Consider the following 17,538-nt stretch of genomic DNA (forward strand, 5'->3'; position numbering starts at 1 on the left):
AATTTGATCCATGTAAAACTACTACATTCATATTTGTCTCCTTTTCCCTTAAGTGGAACTATATGTGCACTTTCAGTCTACTTGACCACTTCCCTCCATTAGGTACATATTAAACAACTTCACTAGTCATTCCACTATAACTACCTTCATTAGACAATCCATATGACAACTATCTCCTCTTTTCCTATGGTTCTATGATTCTCCCCATCACACACACACACAAATACATACCACAACAAAAAATGGAAACAACATACATAAAAAGCTGGTAAAACAAAAGGTGTAGTGAGACTAAGAATTAAAAAGACAAAGCTTGGAAGAAATGGAAAAGAGACAAGAAAACAAGCAAATGGCAAATGTGCATCAAACTAAGAAATGAGTATGTAAAAATACGCAGAGATGAAAAGAGAAACTATGAAAAAATAATAGAAAAATGCAAGAACCCAAGCTATTTTACAGGTATGTAAATGGCAAACTGAAGAACAAACAAGAAATAGAAAAGCTGCACCAAGGTAAACATGAATATACAGAAGAACTGGAAATGGCTGAAATTATGAACAACCATTTCAAATCAGTATTCGCAATAGAAAACTCACCTAACTGAGGAAATAGAGATTCCCCTCAATGAAAGAAATAATTGTAACACAAAAGGAAATCAGCCACCAAATCAAAACCCTTGACATCAGAAAATCACATGGTCCAGATGGAATTGCAAATTGGATACTGAAAGAATGCATGGAAGAATTAATAGACAAAATATACAATATAATTAAATTCTCACTTAAAGAAGGAAAAGTGCCACAGGACTGGAAGAAGGCAAACATTGTACCAATTTATAAGGGAGGAAACAAGGAAGACCCATCAAATTACAGACTGGTCTCCCTGACAAGCACAGTAGCAAAAATTTGTGAAAAGGTCATAAAAAATAAATGGGTTACATATTTGGAAGAAAAAACTATACTGAATCCAAATCAATTTAGATTCAGACAAGGAAGATCATGTACAACAAACTTGATCTGCTTCTACTCAAGATTAATGGACATAATACAAGAGATGGTTGGGCAGACTGTGCTTTTCTGGACCTACAAAAAGCATTTGATAAGGTACCACACAATAAAATAATAAGGAAAATAAAATCAATAGGTGGCATCAGAGGAAAGTTATTGGAATGGATGAAAGACTTCCTGACTGGGAGGAAAATGAGAGTAGTATTTAGAGACAAATTCTCAAATTGGGAAGAAATGATAAGTGGTGTCCCACAGGGATCAGTACTGGCCCCGATCATGTTTGCTATATACATAAATGACATGGATGAAGGAGTAGAGCGTTATATGAATTTCTTTGCAGATGAAGCAAAAATACTAAAGAAAGTAAAAACGGAGGAGGATTGCAACCCATTACAACAAGACTTGGACAAGATCTGGAAATGGACTCAAAAGTGGGAAGTGAAATTCAATATCATCATGCACAATTGTATGGCAATCTTTAAAAGCTCTCACCCATTTCCGCACCATCCCATCACTCGTGTTTTCTCCATACACTTCACTGATCTGATGATGAATTTCAGCCCGCTTTCATGCCCTTAGCAGTAAGAAAATGAATCACAGCACATATTTCAGTCGGCGGCATTCTCAATCGGAGGAGGGATTTCAAATACTCACAAACTTAAACACGGTCAGATGATTCCGTAATTTTGTTGAAAAGTAGATTACAGTACAGGCTTTCATGTAAAAATAAAATTGTTACGGAAAGTCTACTTGTTTAATTTTTATTTCAAAATACTTAAAAAACACGCCTCGAGTATTATATAGTCCTACAGGGAGACTGCATTGAAGTCAACTGGAAGCAATGAGAAGCAAGGGGCAAGGGAGATTCCTGTGGTAATACTCTGTTGAACATTGCAATGGAGCCTCAATGGGTAAAGAAAGTGACTTGGATAAGAGGGCGTGGCATTTCCATGAGTCTGGACTGCCCTATAGGAAAAAGTGACCCAGTAACATTTGAGTTTCAGATGGCGAAAGGGTAACTAGAGCCAAGGAATGAATTACACAAAGTTGACTCATCTTTGGGAAGGCAGTTTTCTCAGGCTTGAAGAAATTCTTTGAAGAAACAGAATAGGAAAAATTTATTGATGCCTCTGGATATATGAAGAAATGGAATCTTTCCTTACATTTACGTGGGAATGAGTAAACGTGCTGAAGATAAGTGCAAGAAAAAAAAGGGGGAGGGGGCTTTGGGTAAATTGAGGAAAAACAATAAAAAACAACAACAGGACAAAAGAAGTTGATAAATTAACTTGAAATTAATATATAGGTATTCGTAGACTAACCTAGTAGTTCTGCCGGACCAGTCTGAAGTCTGGTCCTATGTCATTTGGTTACATATACATGGGTTATGTTTGGGTTGTCAATCATACCACAGACTTAATATGTATTTGCATTAGTTCTTTGATATAATACATGCCCAAGATCACCATGTGCGATTAATCTAGAAGAATATAAATACTGCAAATGAGTACAGTACAGTAAAGTATCAATATAAAAGAAGACATACTGTGGCTGAATCAAGAGGAGTACCATTATCTCTCCATTGATGTGCAAACATTCCTCCCTGTATGTGTACATATTTGCATGGATGCACATACTACTACTCAAACAGCAAAATCAGTTAATTCTTGATACATCCCTCTCATGGAACAGGTCATTACTTTATGCATACTTCTCCAACTCTACCCTTTGCTCTCCTGAGACCACAATCATGAATTATATTAGAATTGTTATTCTTGATTATTGTTGCTGCCATTGATACTGTGATTATTGATGTCATAGCCATTGACCAAATGGTCAGGTGGTGAACTGTGCTTCCAGTGCATCACATTATTTCTTGTGGTGTGAGAAGTGGATGAGCTTCCATGATGTTGAGTACTTCTTTAATAGTGTGAAGGAGATTCTTCATATCACTTGGGAACAGGTGACCAATATTGCCGATGCGGAAACAGTTGGCCTTGGAGACCTTGCCCGGGTAGATTACATAGTCTGGAAGGAAGGCAACATGAATGTAAATAATTAGAAAACACATTGTGAAACAATAAAAAGATTGTGGGCAATTTTTCTTTTAATACTTGCTGTAGGAGGCGGGGGAGGTTCCTTTAGCTGAATAAATTTTGTTGCAACACCTAGAATCATTCTGTTGCTCCAGTTCTCTCCTTCAAGAGATCCATGAACTGGCCACAGTCACTGGATTAATTCTTTTACTGTGGAGGGTGAATTAAATTGCTTAGGAGTAGCTAGAATAATACTTGTCCTAAATTACAGCAAGGATAAAAAGTTTGACAAGGGGGGGGGGGTGCTTGCCTACCTGTTTCCATGCAGTCAACATGCTTCCTGACCTGACCTTGTACTGTCACTACAATGCTCGTGTACTCTGCACTGCAACTAAACTACCTTAACCTCATGTAGACAGTATGAACCTCACACTTTTCATACCAAGGTTGTTCTGCTTTGGTTCACTACAAAAGTCTGTCAAGATCTGTGGTAGGGAGAAGGTTACATGACTAAAATTGCCAGTCATTTCTATCTTCCTTTCAGCCAAACTTACATCTCAGTAGTTTATGACTATCCTATCTGAATCATGATGAAATATCCTTGGCCTGTTAAAATCTTGATGATTTGTACACCTAGGTCTCTTAATCCAACACTCACCAACCACTGACTTGTGCGAACATTTGGGCCCAGGACTTAAACCCAATTTGGAAATTGGTGGTATTTAATGTCCTGGTCCAATTCTTGACCTGAAGGTGAAATAGAGGTCCAATCCGAGCCATTGGCCAAAATGACCCAAAAATCTCACCCATGGATTTTTGCCTTTCTACCTCTAGCACTGGGACCTTTGGCCTGAGTGATCTCCAAGTGATACCTGGAGGAGCCTTAGTGGCCCTTGAACTGTGGGTAAGATAGTGGCCCAATCTGAGCCAAAATTTCACAAGGGTCAGCCATTTTGGCCCAATACACAGACCATTGTGAGGTACATGTGAGGGACCTGAACCCAATAGCATGTGGTTGGGGGCCAGCCAAAGTTGAGGCTCTGGCTGGATTTTTGCCTTTCTGCCTCTAGCATCCACACCTTGCCTGAATGGTCTCCAAATGATATTTGCAGGAGGCCTCATGGGCCTTGACCTGTGGGTAAGATAGTGCCACGCCAAATTGGGGCCAGTGGCCAAAATGACCCGAAATTTGCAAGATTTTTTTTAGCAAAATTGTTGTTGATTTGGTCCAATCTTGCCTCAGATGGAGAGAACCATTCATGGAAAACTGCAAGGTACATGTAAGGAAGCTGGACCCAAGGGTGTGTAAGGGGGGCCTAGCCAAAGTTGAGGCTCTGGCTGGATTTTTGCCTTTCCACTTCTAGTGCCTGCACCTGAATGGCCTTGTGGCCCTTGATCTATGGGCAAGATAGTGGCCCAATCAGAGCTAGTGGCCAATTTGGCCTGGCTGCCACAGCCCTGCTCGACTTTACTTCACCTGCCAAGCTGCTCATCCTCACAACCAACTCTTCCAACACTTAAACACAATATGCCCACACCTATCCCTCAAAACATAGCAGATCAAAAACAAACACTAAACACTGTGACTAGCAATAAAACACATGAATAGAAAACACAAAATTGGCCAAATTTTGTCAATATGCTTGATCACAAAACAAACACCAGCAAATTATACAAAACACTCAACAGCATTACACTATCCAACAGTAATACAACACACTCACACAGCAATAACCACAACAACAGATAATTTACCCTCAAACAGACAACAAGCAAACACACTCATAAATAATTTTGCACAGGCAAGCCATCTCACTTCTCACCCTGACGACCAATGCACCATTCAACATAAGAAAGACTTTCCCACAGACTCAGACTATACATCCTTCATAGACAGTCAGACAAAACACATAATACATAATCTCAAGCACTCATTTGCCTGTGGCCCTGACAACAAAATTAATGTCCACCTAAAACACACTGGATCACAAGGTATACATGCACTCACAAAAATTGCAAACTACAGCTATTCACACAACACTATACCCGACATCTGGAAGCATGGAAAAATAATCACCATCCCAAACCCAATAAAGACCCAACAATCCCAACACTACACTGCCCAATCACACTTCTCTGCACCCACTCCAAAGTCAATGAACACCTCATACTTCAACTCATCACACCACATATTCCCCTTGCTGAATCACAACACAGTTTTAGGCCACTACACTCCACAAACACTCTTCTGATAAACCTCACACAAAGAATCTAAGAGGGCAGCATCAATTCAGATAGGCCCTATCAAAGAACACTTCTCATAACATTAGACATTAATAAAGCTTTTGATGCTATCCCTTGCCACAATCTAACAAACAAAATATATAACACAGACATGTACAATAACACCAGAAGATGGCTGGCCAATTATCTGGCAGTCAGGAATGTTTATGTGTCATATGATGGCCAATCATCGGACACCAGAAACATTAAGAATGGAGTACCACTGGGCTCAGTTCTATCCCCCACACTCTTTAATCTATACATGCACGATATACCCACACCAAACACCTCAGAAATACAAATCTCTTCCTACGCAGACAATATAACAATCACATGCACACATTATAATACAGACAAAGCTGCAGAAATAATACAGCCATACCTTGATGCACTCAACACATGGTTCATTACAAACAGACTCAAAATAGCCCCAGCCAAATCTACAGCAACACTTCTCACTAACTGAACAAAAGAACACAAATACATACCTCATCTCTATATCAACAACACTCTAATACCACACACACACACTGAAAATTCTTAGTGTAACATACAATACATCCATGTCATTCCAACAACACATCACAAACATAAAAAATAAATGCACACCTAGACTTAACACACATAAATCAATCACTGGAACAGCATTTGGACAAACAAAGAAACTAATACTACAATTTGGATTTAGACGTGCTTTTACTTGAGACTAATAGAAATAATGCAAGAAAGGGATGGATAAGCAGATTGTGCCTTCTTAGATTTACAAAAAAAGCATTTGATAAAGTACCACACAAAAAACTACTAAGAAAAATTGAAACAATAGGTGGAGTACAAAGAAAGTTATTGAAATGGATGATTTCTTGAATGGGAGAAAAATGAGGGTGGTACAGTACTTAAAGACAAGAACTCGACCTGGGAAAAGATGATAAGTGGAGTCCTGCAGGGTTCTGTATAGGTTCCAATGATGTTTGCCATATATATAAATGACATGGATGAAGGTGTGGAATGTTATATGAACTTCTTTGCAGATGATGCAAAACTACTAAAGAAAGTAAGTACAGAGGAAGATTGTGAATCACTACAAAATGACCTGGACAAAGTCTGGGAATGGAGTCAAAAGTGTGAAGTGAACTTCAACATCAAGAAATGTAGTATAATGGAATTTGGAAAAAGTAAAAATAGAATATCGGGACAATATAAAATTGGTACAAAGGAAGTTAAAAAAGTTAACTCAGACAGGGGCCTAGAAGTAATTATCAGTAAAGACATGGTACTGGACAAACACATCAACAAAATAGTTGGAGAAACATTCAATTTACTAAGATCAATGAAAGTGGCCTTTGACTACCTGGATGAAGAAATGTTAAAGAAAATATTAGTTACATTGATAAGACCAAGATTGGAGTATGCTGCAACACTATGGACACCCAGTACTAAAAAGAATATAAAGAAATTAGAAAGAATTCAAAGAGCAATGACAAAGATGGCATCAACACTCTCCAAATTGACATACAAACAAAGATTGGCCAAAATCGAACTACTGACCCTGGAATAAAGAAGAGAAAGAGGAGATCTACTAACCATCTACAGAATTATGAAAGGGATGCAAGTACTTGATAGAGATGATTTATTGAAGTGGAATAAAAGAAAAACAAGAGGACATGAAAAGAAACTTAAAAAGGATAGTTATAGATAGCTTCCCACACATAGTGGTGGATATCTGGAACAAATTAAATGAGGAAACAGTGAGTGCAAAAACTATTCAATAATTTAAGATCAAACTGGATGCTGACAGATAAAAAAGTGGGTCACTATGAGCATAGCTCTCTTCCCGTAAAATACAACTAGGTAAATAAATACATACATACATATACCAAGGCTTTTTCCCCCTTACAAGGGAGGTAGCCAAAAAGGAAAAGGCATAAAATCATTCCCACCCATTCCATCCCTGAATACACTCCACACCCCTCCACCTTCCCTCTTATCTTAGCACCTCTTGGATGACGGGTCATCCCTGCACCTTGTCCACTACCCTGGGTCAGAGGCAGTGTCGCAAGACACAGCACATCCACAGCAAGGCCGCTTCATTAAATCGGCGACCCTCCCTCTCCGTCCCCCCATGCATAAAAGGAGGAGACGGGGAGAAATCCCTTTGGGCTGCGTCAAATTTTGCTCACACATACTACCTCACCCCCATCCCAATATACAAACAATGCATACACTCAGTGATGAATTATGCAAGTCCTGCATGGGCATCTAATCTCAGTGAGACACACCTCAACACCCTTCAGACCATACAAAACAAAGCCCTAAAAACAATTACAGGCTGCACAAATACAACACCTACAGACCATCTACACTATGAAACAAAAGTCCTCAAAGTCAAGGATCACCTTGATATGAGAGGCACACAAACACTTGCTGTAACCTCTACAAACACAGCACACCCACTACACTACATAGCAGAACACCCACACATACCAAGAAACATAAAAAAAAACAACCTAATACCTATGTCACACACAAATAGTCTTCTCTTTCTTCACAACCACCAAATACCAGCCTCCAGAAACATATTCATAATCATATCACTCACTGCTCTATTAAGACACTAAAAGATAACACATTGCTGCATGCCAGACCCCCTGATATCCATCCCTCTGAATCCTCTCTCCCACAAAAGGACAAAGTCCACCTGGCCAGACTGCGGTGCGGCCACCACCCAGCCCTTCTAAGGTACCAAAAGAGGCTGGATGATTGCATTGTGGACAACTGCCCAGAATGTAACATTTCACCCCATATTATTCAACACATAATGAAAGATTGTGTTATACACAATCACGCACACAAACAACACAAAATACACTCTATAAAGGATTTGTGGGAAAACCCCGTTCTGGTCATGGCATTCCTTGGGGAGACAGGACTGCTCGGACAAACAGTCTAGGGAACAACACCAACCATGCCACTGGGTCTGTTCTGGAACAACTCATCCAAGGATGGCCCCAACCCCTCACCTTCTTCAGCAGGAAACTGTTGAGGACAGAGAAAATTCATTTGTTTGAAAGCTGCTGGCAGTCCACCAGGCTGTCTGTCACTTCAGCCATTTCCTTGAAGGCATGCCTTTCATGGTTCAGATGGACTACATGTCCTGGTTCATGCTTTCATACGTCAATCTGATGAATGGTCTCAGCAGCAGTGCTGTCACCTCTTTGCCATTGCAGAATTTAACTACACCTTGTGCTACCTCCCCGGCAAGTGCAACCCCATAGCTGATGCCCTTTCACGAGTCATCATAGGCTCAGTGCACATTAGCCTTGATCACACCAAGCTTGCCACAGAACAATGAAAGGATCCAGACTTGGCAGCCTGCAGGACCCCCATCATTGGAATCCAGTAGGATGATGTCACACTCTGCCTTAACAACACCACTATCCTCTGTGACATCAATACTGGATGCCCCCCAGCCCCTGGATAACCACCACCATATGATGACTTATCCATGACTTCTCACATTTTTCATGATGCACCACAGCCCGCCTACTCAGGGAAAATTTTGTGTGGCACAGTATCACAAAGGGTGCAAAACAATGGGCTCATGCATGCATTGCCTACCAGAAATCCAAGACGCATCAACACACTAAGATGGGCACTGGGATGTTCCACCAGCCACAGCATTGTTTTGCCCACATCCATATGGACATTGTGGGTCCCCTACATATCTCCGAGGGAAACTGCTACCTGTTCACAGAAATTGATCATTCACTGCATTGTCAGGAAGCAATATCCATAACCAATGCCTTTGCCAAAGGATAGTCTCAATGCCTCATCCACTGAAATGGTTTACGGCAGCCCTCTCGTCATCCCAGGTGACTTTTCCCCTGACACACCATCTAACAAGGACCTGAATTGGTTCAGCTGCATTGTTGGAAAATTCACCCACTGCCAACAGACTTACAAGCCAGCAAACCACTGATATAATCCCAAGGACCTACGCTCATCTAAGTACATCTTCTTCAGAAATGACGCCAGATCGCTGGCACTCACTCCACCCTACTCAGGTCCCTTTGAAGTAGTTTAACAAAAGCAAAAAGTCCCTCCTCTTGAGAATTAAGGGTATGGATGACTGGGTGTTGATGGATCCCCTCAAGCCAGCATACCTTCAAAACAACAATCCAATTTCAGCTCTCAAGGGCAGGCTGCCCACTTGCTAACCCAAATCAACATCATTTCTGAGGGGGGAATATTGTGAGGTTCCTGCTGTCTACATGAGGTTCAATTATTTTAATTGTAGTGCAGAGTACATGAGCGTGCTGGTGACGACACGAGGCCAGGTCAAGAAGTGTGTTGATTGCATGGAGGTAGGTAGGTAAGTGATTGCAGCCTGCAGACATATCCTCAAATGCTGCTCCTGATTGGTTCATGCCTTGCACATAATTGGCTCAGTTACACACCAGTTGAGCCAGTAGATCTGCAAAAACAGACTGTAATTTTGCCAATAAAGCATTCTGGATCCAACCATTGTCTTTACAACACCATACAAGTTGCCATCTCGCTACAAAAGATTGATCATGAAGAGTTTGTCCCCTTTGTACCAAAGTTCACTATGCAATTGAACATAATTGGTGTGAGCCAGAATAAAACAAATATTCATCCTTGTAAAATAATAATTGTTACCCGCTGGCTGAGCGGGTTAGGGCGTCGTTACTTGCGGCGAAGGTCGAGGTGAGGGCGGTTCGAATCCTGCCACCAGCGAAGTTGAACCAAGGGCATGGTTCATTAAATTCCACGCTACAAAGGCCTCTGTGAGGGGCACCGTCCTAGCCTCCCGATAGGAAGGAGTGTGTGACGTTAAACCATATCATCATATATATATATATATATATATATATATATATATATATATATATATATATATATATATATATATATACATATACACACACAACAGACTTACAGAGTGATAGATACTTGGAACAAATTAGACAAAGAAACGGTGTGTGCAAACACTATTCAAGATTTTAATAAAAAAAAAACTTGATGCTGAGAGATACAAAGATGGGTCACCATGAGCATAGATCCCTTCCTGTATAATACAACTATGTAAATACACACACACACACACACACACTTCAACGAATGGACGGCTTAGAAGACGTTCTGAAGAAAAATGAAGTCTGTGGATCCCAACGCAAAGAGAAGTGCCTAGTGTTTTTGCAGGGTGGGGGGGAAATTGCTCGTGGAGTAGTGGGAACGTAGGGAAAGAGGAAAAGGGGAGGGATTACTGAGGGAAATGGAAGGAAATGAGGAGGGAGTAGACTTTGACCAGCCAGACAAGCGGAAGGTAAACAAAAGACTTAGCGAGGATCAAATGTCTAATAAAAATGTAAAGATTAGAAGTATAGAGAGGAGCAATACAGAAGAAAGTGACGAGAATATGTTCCAGGGATTTAAAGAGGGTGGGGGGGACACAACCCCCCCCCCCCGACTGATAAGACTAGAGGAGAGAGTTGATAAGGTGATCGAGGACTTGGAGCGTAAGTTAGGTAACGTAGACTCCATTTTTCAAAGAATTGAAAGGTTGGAACAACTAGAGAAGGCTAACAGAAACTTAACTGAAGAAATAGAGGACCTAAAAAGACAGTTAGGAAATGTAAAGGAGGAGAATGAGAAATTGAAGAAGAATAGTAATGAAAACAGAGAGAAACTAGCTACAGAAGCTAAAAATTGGAGAATAACTCAAGAAGGGAATAAGGTTTCATTCACTGACATAGTCAAACAGCAATTGAAAGAACATAATGAAGACTCAGTTATTAAAGTGATGAGACAGAAGGAGAATATAGTAAGAGAATTAGCTGACAAAAAGAAATGTATAATTATATTAGGAATGGAAGAGAAACATAACCCAGATAGAACTGCAAGAATCAAGGAGGAAAATGAAAGAGTAAGCAGTTTATTAAAATTAGTCCAGGAAGATGAACCAGAAATTATAAAGGAAATTGAGGAAAAATTCAGACTCGGAAAATATAGTACAGATAAGACCAGACCAATTAAGATTAAATTCAGGTCACAAACAACAGCAGAGAAAATTCTATCCAAGACAGGGAAACTAGCAACAAATGATCAATATAAAAAGGTATGGATAAAAAGAGAAATGAATAAGGAGGAAAGAGAGGCAGAAAAGCAGAAAAGAATTGAAGCTAAGGCAAAAAACGAGGAAAGAACGGAGTCAGAGAAAGAGAGATTCTATTGGAGAGTAGTGAACATGAAAATAAAGCAGTTCGACATACTAAAGAAAAACATAAGGGAAACAGAGAATACAATGGAAGTGGCAGAAAACTAAGAGTGTCTTACACAAATATAGATGGATTGATAACAGGATTGAATGAACTGAATGATTATTTGAAAGAAAAAGAACCGGACATAATGGGAATTGTAGAAACAAAATTAAAAGGCCCACTACCACCCAACAGTGTAGGACATGATACATACAATTATTGGATTAGAAACAGAGAGAAAAAACAAGGGGGTGGAGTTATGTTCCTGACTAAGAAGGATATAAACGTGAAAGGTGTCATATATGGAAAGAATACAGTAGAGATGATTATGATAGAAGTGGAAGACCGAGATAAGAAGAGCAGAAAATTTGTGATCAATTATGTGCCTCCGAAAACAGCCTCATGGGAGGAGAGTGAACATAAAAGTATGTTAGAGGACACAAAGATAGCATTAACTAAAATAATGGAAGACGGAGGAAGAATAGTTATGATGGGCGACTTTAATTGCAAAGAAATCTGCTGGGAAGAAATGACAGTAAAGAGTGGTGATGACTCATGGGGAAATGCTCTACTTGAGATGATTACTGACCATTCAATGACACAATGGATACAAGAGAACACTAGGTATAGAAATGAAGAAGAACCATCGAGGCTAGACTTAATAATTACATCTGAACCTAGAATAGTGGACAAGATTGAATATAAAACACCAATAGGTAAAAGTGACCACATATTGATTGAACTGGAACTTAATGAAGAAAAATATATGAAAAGAAATGAACAATATAGAAAAGGAAGAATGATGTATGAAAAAACAAACTTTGATAAAATAAGAGAATTCTTCCAACAAGAAAACTGGGAAGAAATATACAAAGAAGAAACAACAGTGGAAGAGAAATGGAATATTTTGACAAAAATTTACAAAAAAGGAGTGGAAAAGTATGTCCCAAGACAAAAACAAGAAAAAGAATATGTAAAATGCTGGTACAACAAAAGTTGTAGGGAGTTAAAGGACAAAAGAGACAAAGCCTGGAACAGATGGAAAAAAAGACAGAAGACCTGAAAAATGGAAAATATATACTGGTTATAGAAATGAATATGTACAAAAGTGCAGAGAGGTAAAAAGAAAATATGAAAAAGATGTTATAGAAAAGTGTAAAGATCAACCAAAACTATTCTACAGATTTGTAAACAATAAACTGAAAAACAAACAAGACTTAGAGAAATTAAGACAAGGAGGAGTTGAATACACTGAGGAAATGGAAATGGCAGAAATTATGAACAAACATTTTAAATCAGTGTTTACAAGGGAAAATATACAACCTGAAGAGATTGAGTGGAAGGAAAAAGTCCCCCCTATGGAAGAAATAGAAGTAACAAAGAATGAAATATTGACACACTTGGGTAATTTTGATGTCAGAAAATCGCATGGGCCAGATGAAATAGCAAACTGGATTCTGAAAGAATGCAGGAATGAACTGGCAGACAAAATACATAGCATAATAAGCAGTTCCTTAAAAGAAGGAAAAGTTCCAGAAGATTGGAAAAAAGCAAATATAGTACCTATATATAAAGGAGGAAATAAAGAAGAACCTACCAACTATAGACCAGTCTCTCTAACAAGTACAATAGCAAAAATATGTGAAAGAATTATCAAAAGTAGATGGGTAAAATACTTGGAAAAAAACAACGTACTAAATCCAAGGCAATTTGGATTCAGACAAGGACGATCATGCGTCACCAATTTAATATGTTTCTATTCAAGGCTAATAGATATAATACAAGAAAGAGATGGATGGGCTGATTGTGCATTTCTAGACCTAAAAAAAGCTTTTGACAAAGTACCACATAAGAAGTTGCTTAAGAAATTAGAATATGAAGGAGGAATACAAGGTAAATTGCTAAATTGGATGGAAGACTTTTTGCAAGAAAGAAAAAATGAGAGTAGTGATAAGAGATCAGCACTCAAAATGGAATGAAGTAATAAGCGGTGTCCCGCAGGGAACAGTTCTGGCCCCAATAATGTTTGCTATATATATTAATGATATGGATGAAGGAATTGAAAGCTATATGAGCTTCTTTGCAGATGATGCAAAATTACTGAAAAGAGTGAAAACTGAAGAAGATTGTGAATCACTACAGAGAGATCTAAATAAAGTACAAGAATGGAGTAGGAAGTGGGAGATGGAGTTCAATACAAAAAAGTGTAGTATAATGGAATTTGGAAAAAGCAAAAACAGAATAACAGGATCATATAATTTGGGAAAAGAAGGAATAAAAAAAGTAGAAAATGAGAAGGACCTGGGAGTCATTGTTATGAATAATATGTCACCTGAGAAACATATAAATAAGATTTTTGGAGAAACTTATAATTTAATAAGAACAATCAAAGTGGCATTTACATACCTGGATGAAGAAATGGTGAGGAAAATCCTAATCACCCTGATAAGACCAAGATTGGAATATGCAGCAACGATATGGTCACCAAGTACAAAAAAATGTATAAAAAAACTTGAAAGAATACAAAGAGCAATTACAAAACTGGCACCAACACTCTCAAAACTATCATATGAAGAGAGACTACAAAAACTTAAACTACAGACACTAGAGCAAAGAAGAGAGAGAGGAGATTTGATAGCTATTTACAGAATCATGAAAGGCATAGAAATTACTGATAGAGAGAATCTGATAAAATGGGATGACAGAAATACAAGAGGACACGGAAAGAAAATAAAAAAAGACAGCTATAGAAGAGATTTTAAAAAGAACAGCTTTCCTCACAGAGCAATAGACAGTTGGAACAAGTTAGATGAGAAAGTGGTGTGTGCAAAAACAATACATGAATTTAAAAATAGTTTAGATAAAATGAGATATGAAGACGGGACCCCACGAGCATAGCTCCCCTTCCCGTAAAATACAACTAGGTAAATACAACTAGGTAAATACATATATATGAATGATATGGTTTAACATCAGATACTACCCCCTACCAGGAGCTAGGACAGTGCCCCTTACAGAGGACTTTGCAATGTGGAACTTAATGAACCATGCTCTTGGGTCAACATTACTGGTGGCAGGATTTGAACTGCCATCCCCCCGAACTTCACTGCAAGTAATGTCCTAACATGCTCAGGCAGTGAGTAATGAAACATACACCTTCCCAACACACATCTTAAAACTCATCTGTTGTCCCTCCAATCTTAGCACCTTGCAGGCAAAGGATCACCCCTTGTCTCCCGCCACACTGCTTGGGGTCAAAGGTTATGCAGGAAGGCACAACTTTTCAACGACATGGCCCAACAGCTGGAACTTGTTCACCCCCATTCATTTGAAAAGGTTATGTAGCAGACAAGAACATCCCTTTGGGTTGTGTTATCCATTTATAAATCTTTATTTCCATTAACATGAAATCTGGAGCCCCACTGAAGAAAGCAATGGTCTTAGGGGTCTCCCATAGGTGGCTGTCCTTATTCACCATTCATACAAACTTCACATACACTGAAAAAGCTCTTCAGTATCTGAAAATGTCTTCCTCATACACCTTACAGTCTTGTAAGTCCAGATCATTACCCCCTTGAGGAACTGTTATTGAACAGTATAATTTGGGAATTTTCATGCACAAAACAAGGACCTATACTCACCCCGATTGCTGAGTTCTGTGTAGAATGTTTGAAAGTGAAAGTTAGGGTGTTCTGGTATGAAATATGAGGTGATAATGTAACCCTCATGTACTGCTTCATCCAGCAGTTCTCTGAAGCCCAGATCTTTCATTCCATGTTTGAGCACTGCTCTGTTTTCCATATACCTAAGAAAAAAGAAAGAAGAAATATATATATTATGAAAGCACAAGGTGACTACATCTACTGTAGCTTACTACTTCAACTGTCAACTTGTTATATTTACTAATTGCTGCTTTCAGGAAGTTGAATGCTGACCTCTTTTTCCTAGCAGGAAGTCCGCCAGCTTTCTTATACTCCTCAAGGGCTTGTCGGAATGCGAGCATTGAGTGGGTTGGAGGTGTGAAACGGAACTGCCCATTCTTCTGCAAGCCTTCAAACTGGTCTACTATATCTAGGCTGTAGGAGCGGCTATTTCCTGATGTGATTAGATGAGTGAATGGTAAAACGGATGACAATCATCTCTACATCATTATAATGCAACCCATTAGCTTAAATGCTTTAAGATTCTACCCAGCTACCAATGGTTATCTAATACTCTTTATATATACTAGCAAAAGCTAAACCTCTGAAAAGCAGAAATAGATCTACCTATTTATGAAATCAAGGAAAATCTCAGTTTCTACACAAATAGGAAACTAATGTTCCTGAATATGATCAATTGAATGATTCAATTAACCAATCATTTGGAAATCCCCACAGGACAAAGAAACTTTTGTCTCATCTCTCCACTTTCTGTCTGACCTCTTTTTTTCTATGATTTTCATTTCACAGCATCCAGTTGATGACACATTTTCTCCATCTACACACTTTCCTGAGTACCTGGCCTGTCCAGTTCCATTTCTTACTTCTCTTGAGTGATTTTTCTGTGGGATGATTGTGAAGCCTGTCTTGATCTGCGTGTGAATGTGTTTTTGTGTGGATGGATTGTGTGATACTACATTCTCTCTTCCTTGCACAACAGACAATCAACCAGTGTCTGCTTCATCCTGTCCACCCACCTCATTCTTGGTTGTCCCCACAAGTTCCCTTCATGTACTTCTGCTTTCCACTCTTTTTTTTTCACTAATAGTATGTCTAAACCATTTCAGCATTCTGTGATCAACCTTAATTATTTGCCAACTGTTTCCACTCCCATTTTCCTCCTCACCATATTTCTCATTCTATCCATCCTCATAACACCAATCATAATTCTTAAATACTTCACCTTAAACACATTTAGGCTCTCCTTTTGTGCCTCTTTCAAAATTCAAGACTGCTCCATACAGTGCCATGGGCACAATCACTCAGTCATTTCTTTGCAATTAACCCCAAATACCTATTCGACATGACCCTTTTCAATCCCCCTCCTCAGATATTTACTTGCTTCCCTTGCTCTATAATTTACCTCCACTCCTCCATTTTCTTTCACATCCTTAAATATTCATATCTCTCCAATTCTTTCAGCCTCTCACCATTTAAACCCACCTCCAATGCACCATTACCCATTGTGCACCTCATCACCTTACTTTTGCCCACATTTACTTTCAGATTTCTTTTCTCACATAAACTCTCAAACTCTGCTACCAATTGCTTCAATGAATCCCCCAACAACTACAATTACAGTGTCATATACAAACAACAATTGGCTTACCTTTCACTTCTCTCTACCTCACTCAAACATTAATCAGAAAAGAAAAAATAATAATAATAATTGTTAGAAGTCACCACTATAGACAAGGCCTGTATTGACACTCTTCATTGCAGATGAACAAACTGTATTAAGGAGAAGAAATTATTTGCACTCTTCACCTTTACAAGAAACAAGGCATTGGGTTCTGCAGATGACATAAGCAAATCCAGGGATGCCCTCCAAGCACTTGTTGGCAGAGGAGACCATGAAATCAATATGACTGGCTTTCAGGTCTAAAGGAATGGCACCAAAGCTGCTCATGGCATCCACAAAGTACATGGCACCTATTGGAAAAAAAAGGAGTTAAAGATTGCAAGTGAAGAAGGTGCTGTATGGATTTTGTAGGGTGGAACCTCTTATCATGCACTCAGAGTGTCACCAGTTGAGTGGCACTCTGCTTCTGCCTCTAGCTACAGCCAACCACATACAAAGAAAAAAAAAAAAGTAATTTCAATATTTCTTGACACTAATGCTGTACTACTAAAACTCTGAAACCTATATTATACATATACATATATATATATATATATATATATATATATATATATATATATATATATATATATATATGTATATATATATATA

At 38.8% G+C, this 17,538-nt stretch overlaps 1 protein-coding gene across 1 annotated transcript in view; it reads right to left on the reverse strand.

Annotated features, from left to right (window-relative positions):
- Positions 1–1,784: 1,784 nt before the first annotated feature.
- Positions 1,785–17,538, reverse strand: part of LOC143026407 (2-aminoethylphosphonate--pyruvate transaminase-like) — a 49,352-nt gene continuing 33,598 nt past the window's right edge. Inside the window, exons 6-9 of the mRNA XM_076186722.1 lie at positions 17,073–17,237; positions 15,540–15,699; positions 15,246–15,409; positions 1,785–3,035 (exon numbers count right to left, since the gene is read on the reverse strand). Of these exons, the coding sequence (XP_076042837.1) occupies positions 2,872–3,035; positions 15,246–15,409; positions 15,540–15,699; positions 17,073–17,237 (653 nt within the window). The 3' untranslated portion in view covers positions 1,785–2,871. The remainder of the gene's footprint in view (positions 3,036–15,245; positions 15,410–15,539; positions 15,700–17,072; positions 17,238–17,538) is intronic.

The sequence above is a fragment of the Oratosquilla oratoria genome, chromosome 6, assembly GCF_046742065.1.
Source record: "Oratosquilla oratoria isolate Oo_2021 chromosome 6, ASM4674206v1, whole genome shotgun sequence".
In the NCBI taxonomy this organism is placed as follows: Eukaryota; Metazoa; Arthropoda; class Malacostraca; order Stomatopoda; family Squillidae; genus Oratosquilla; species Oratosquilla oratoria.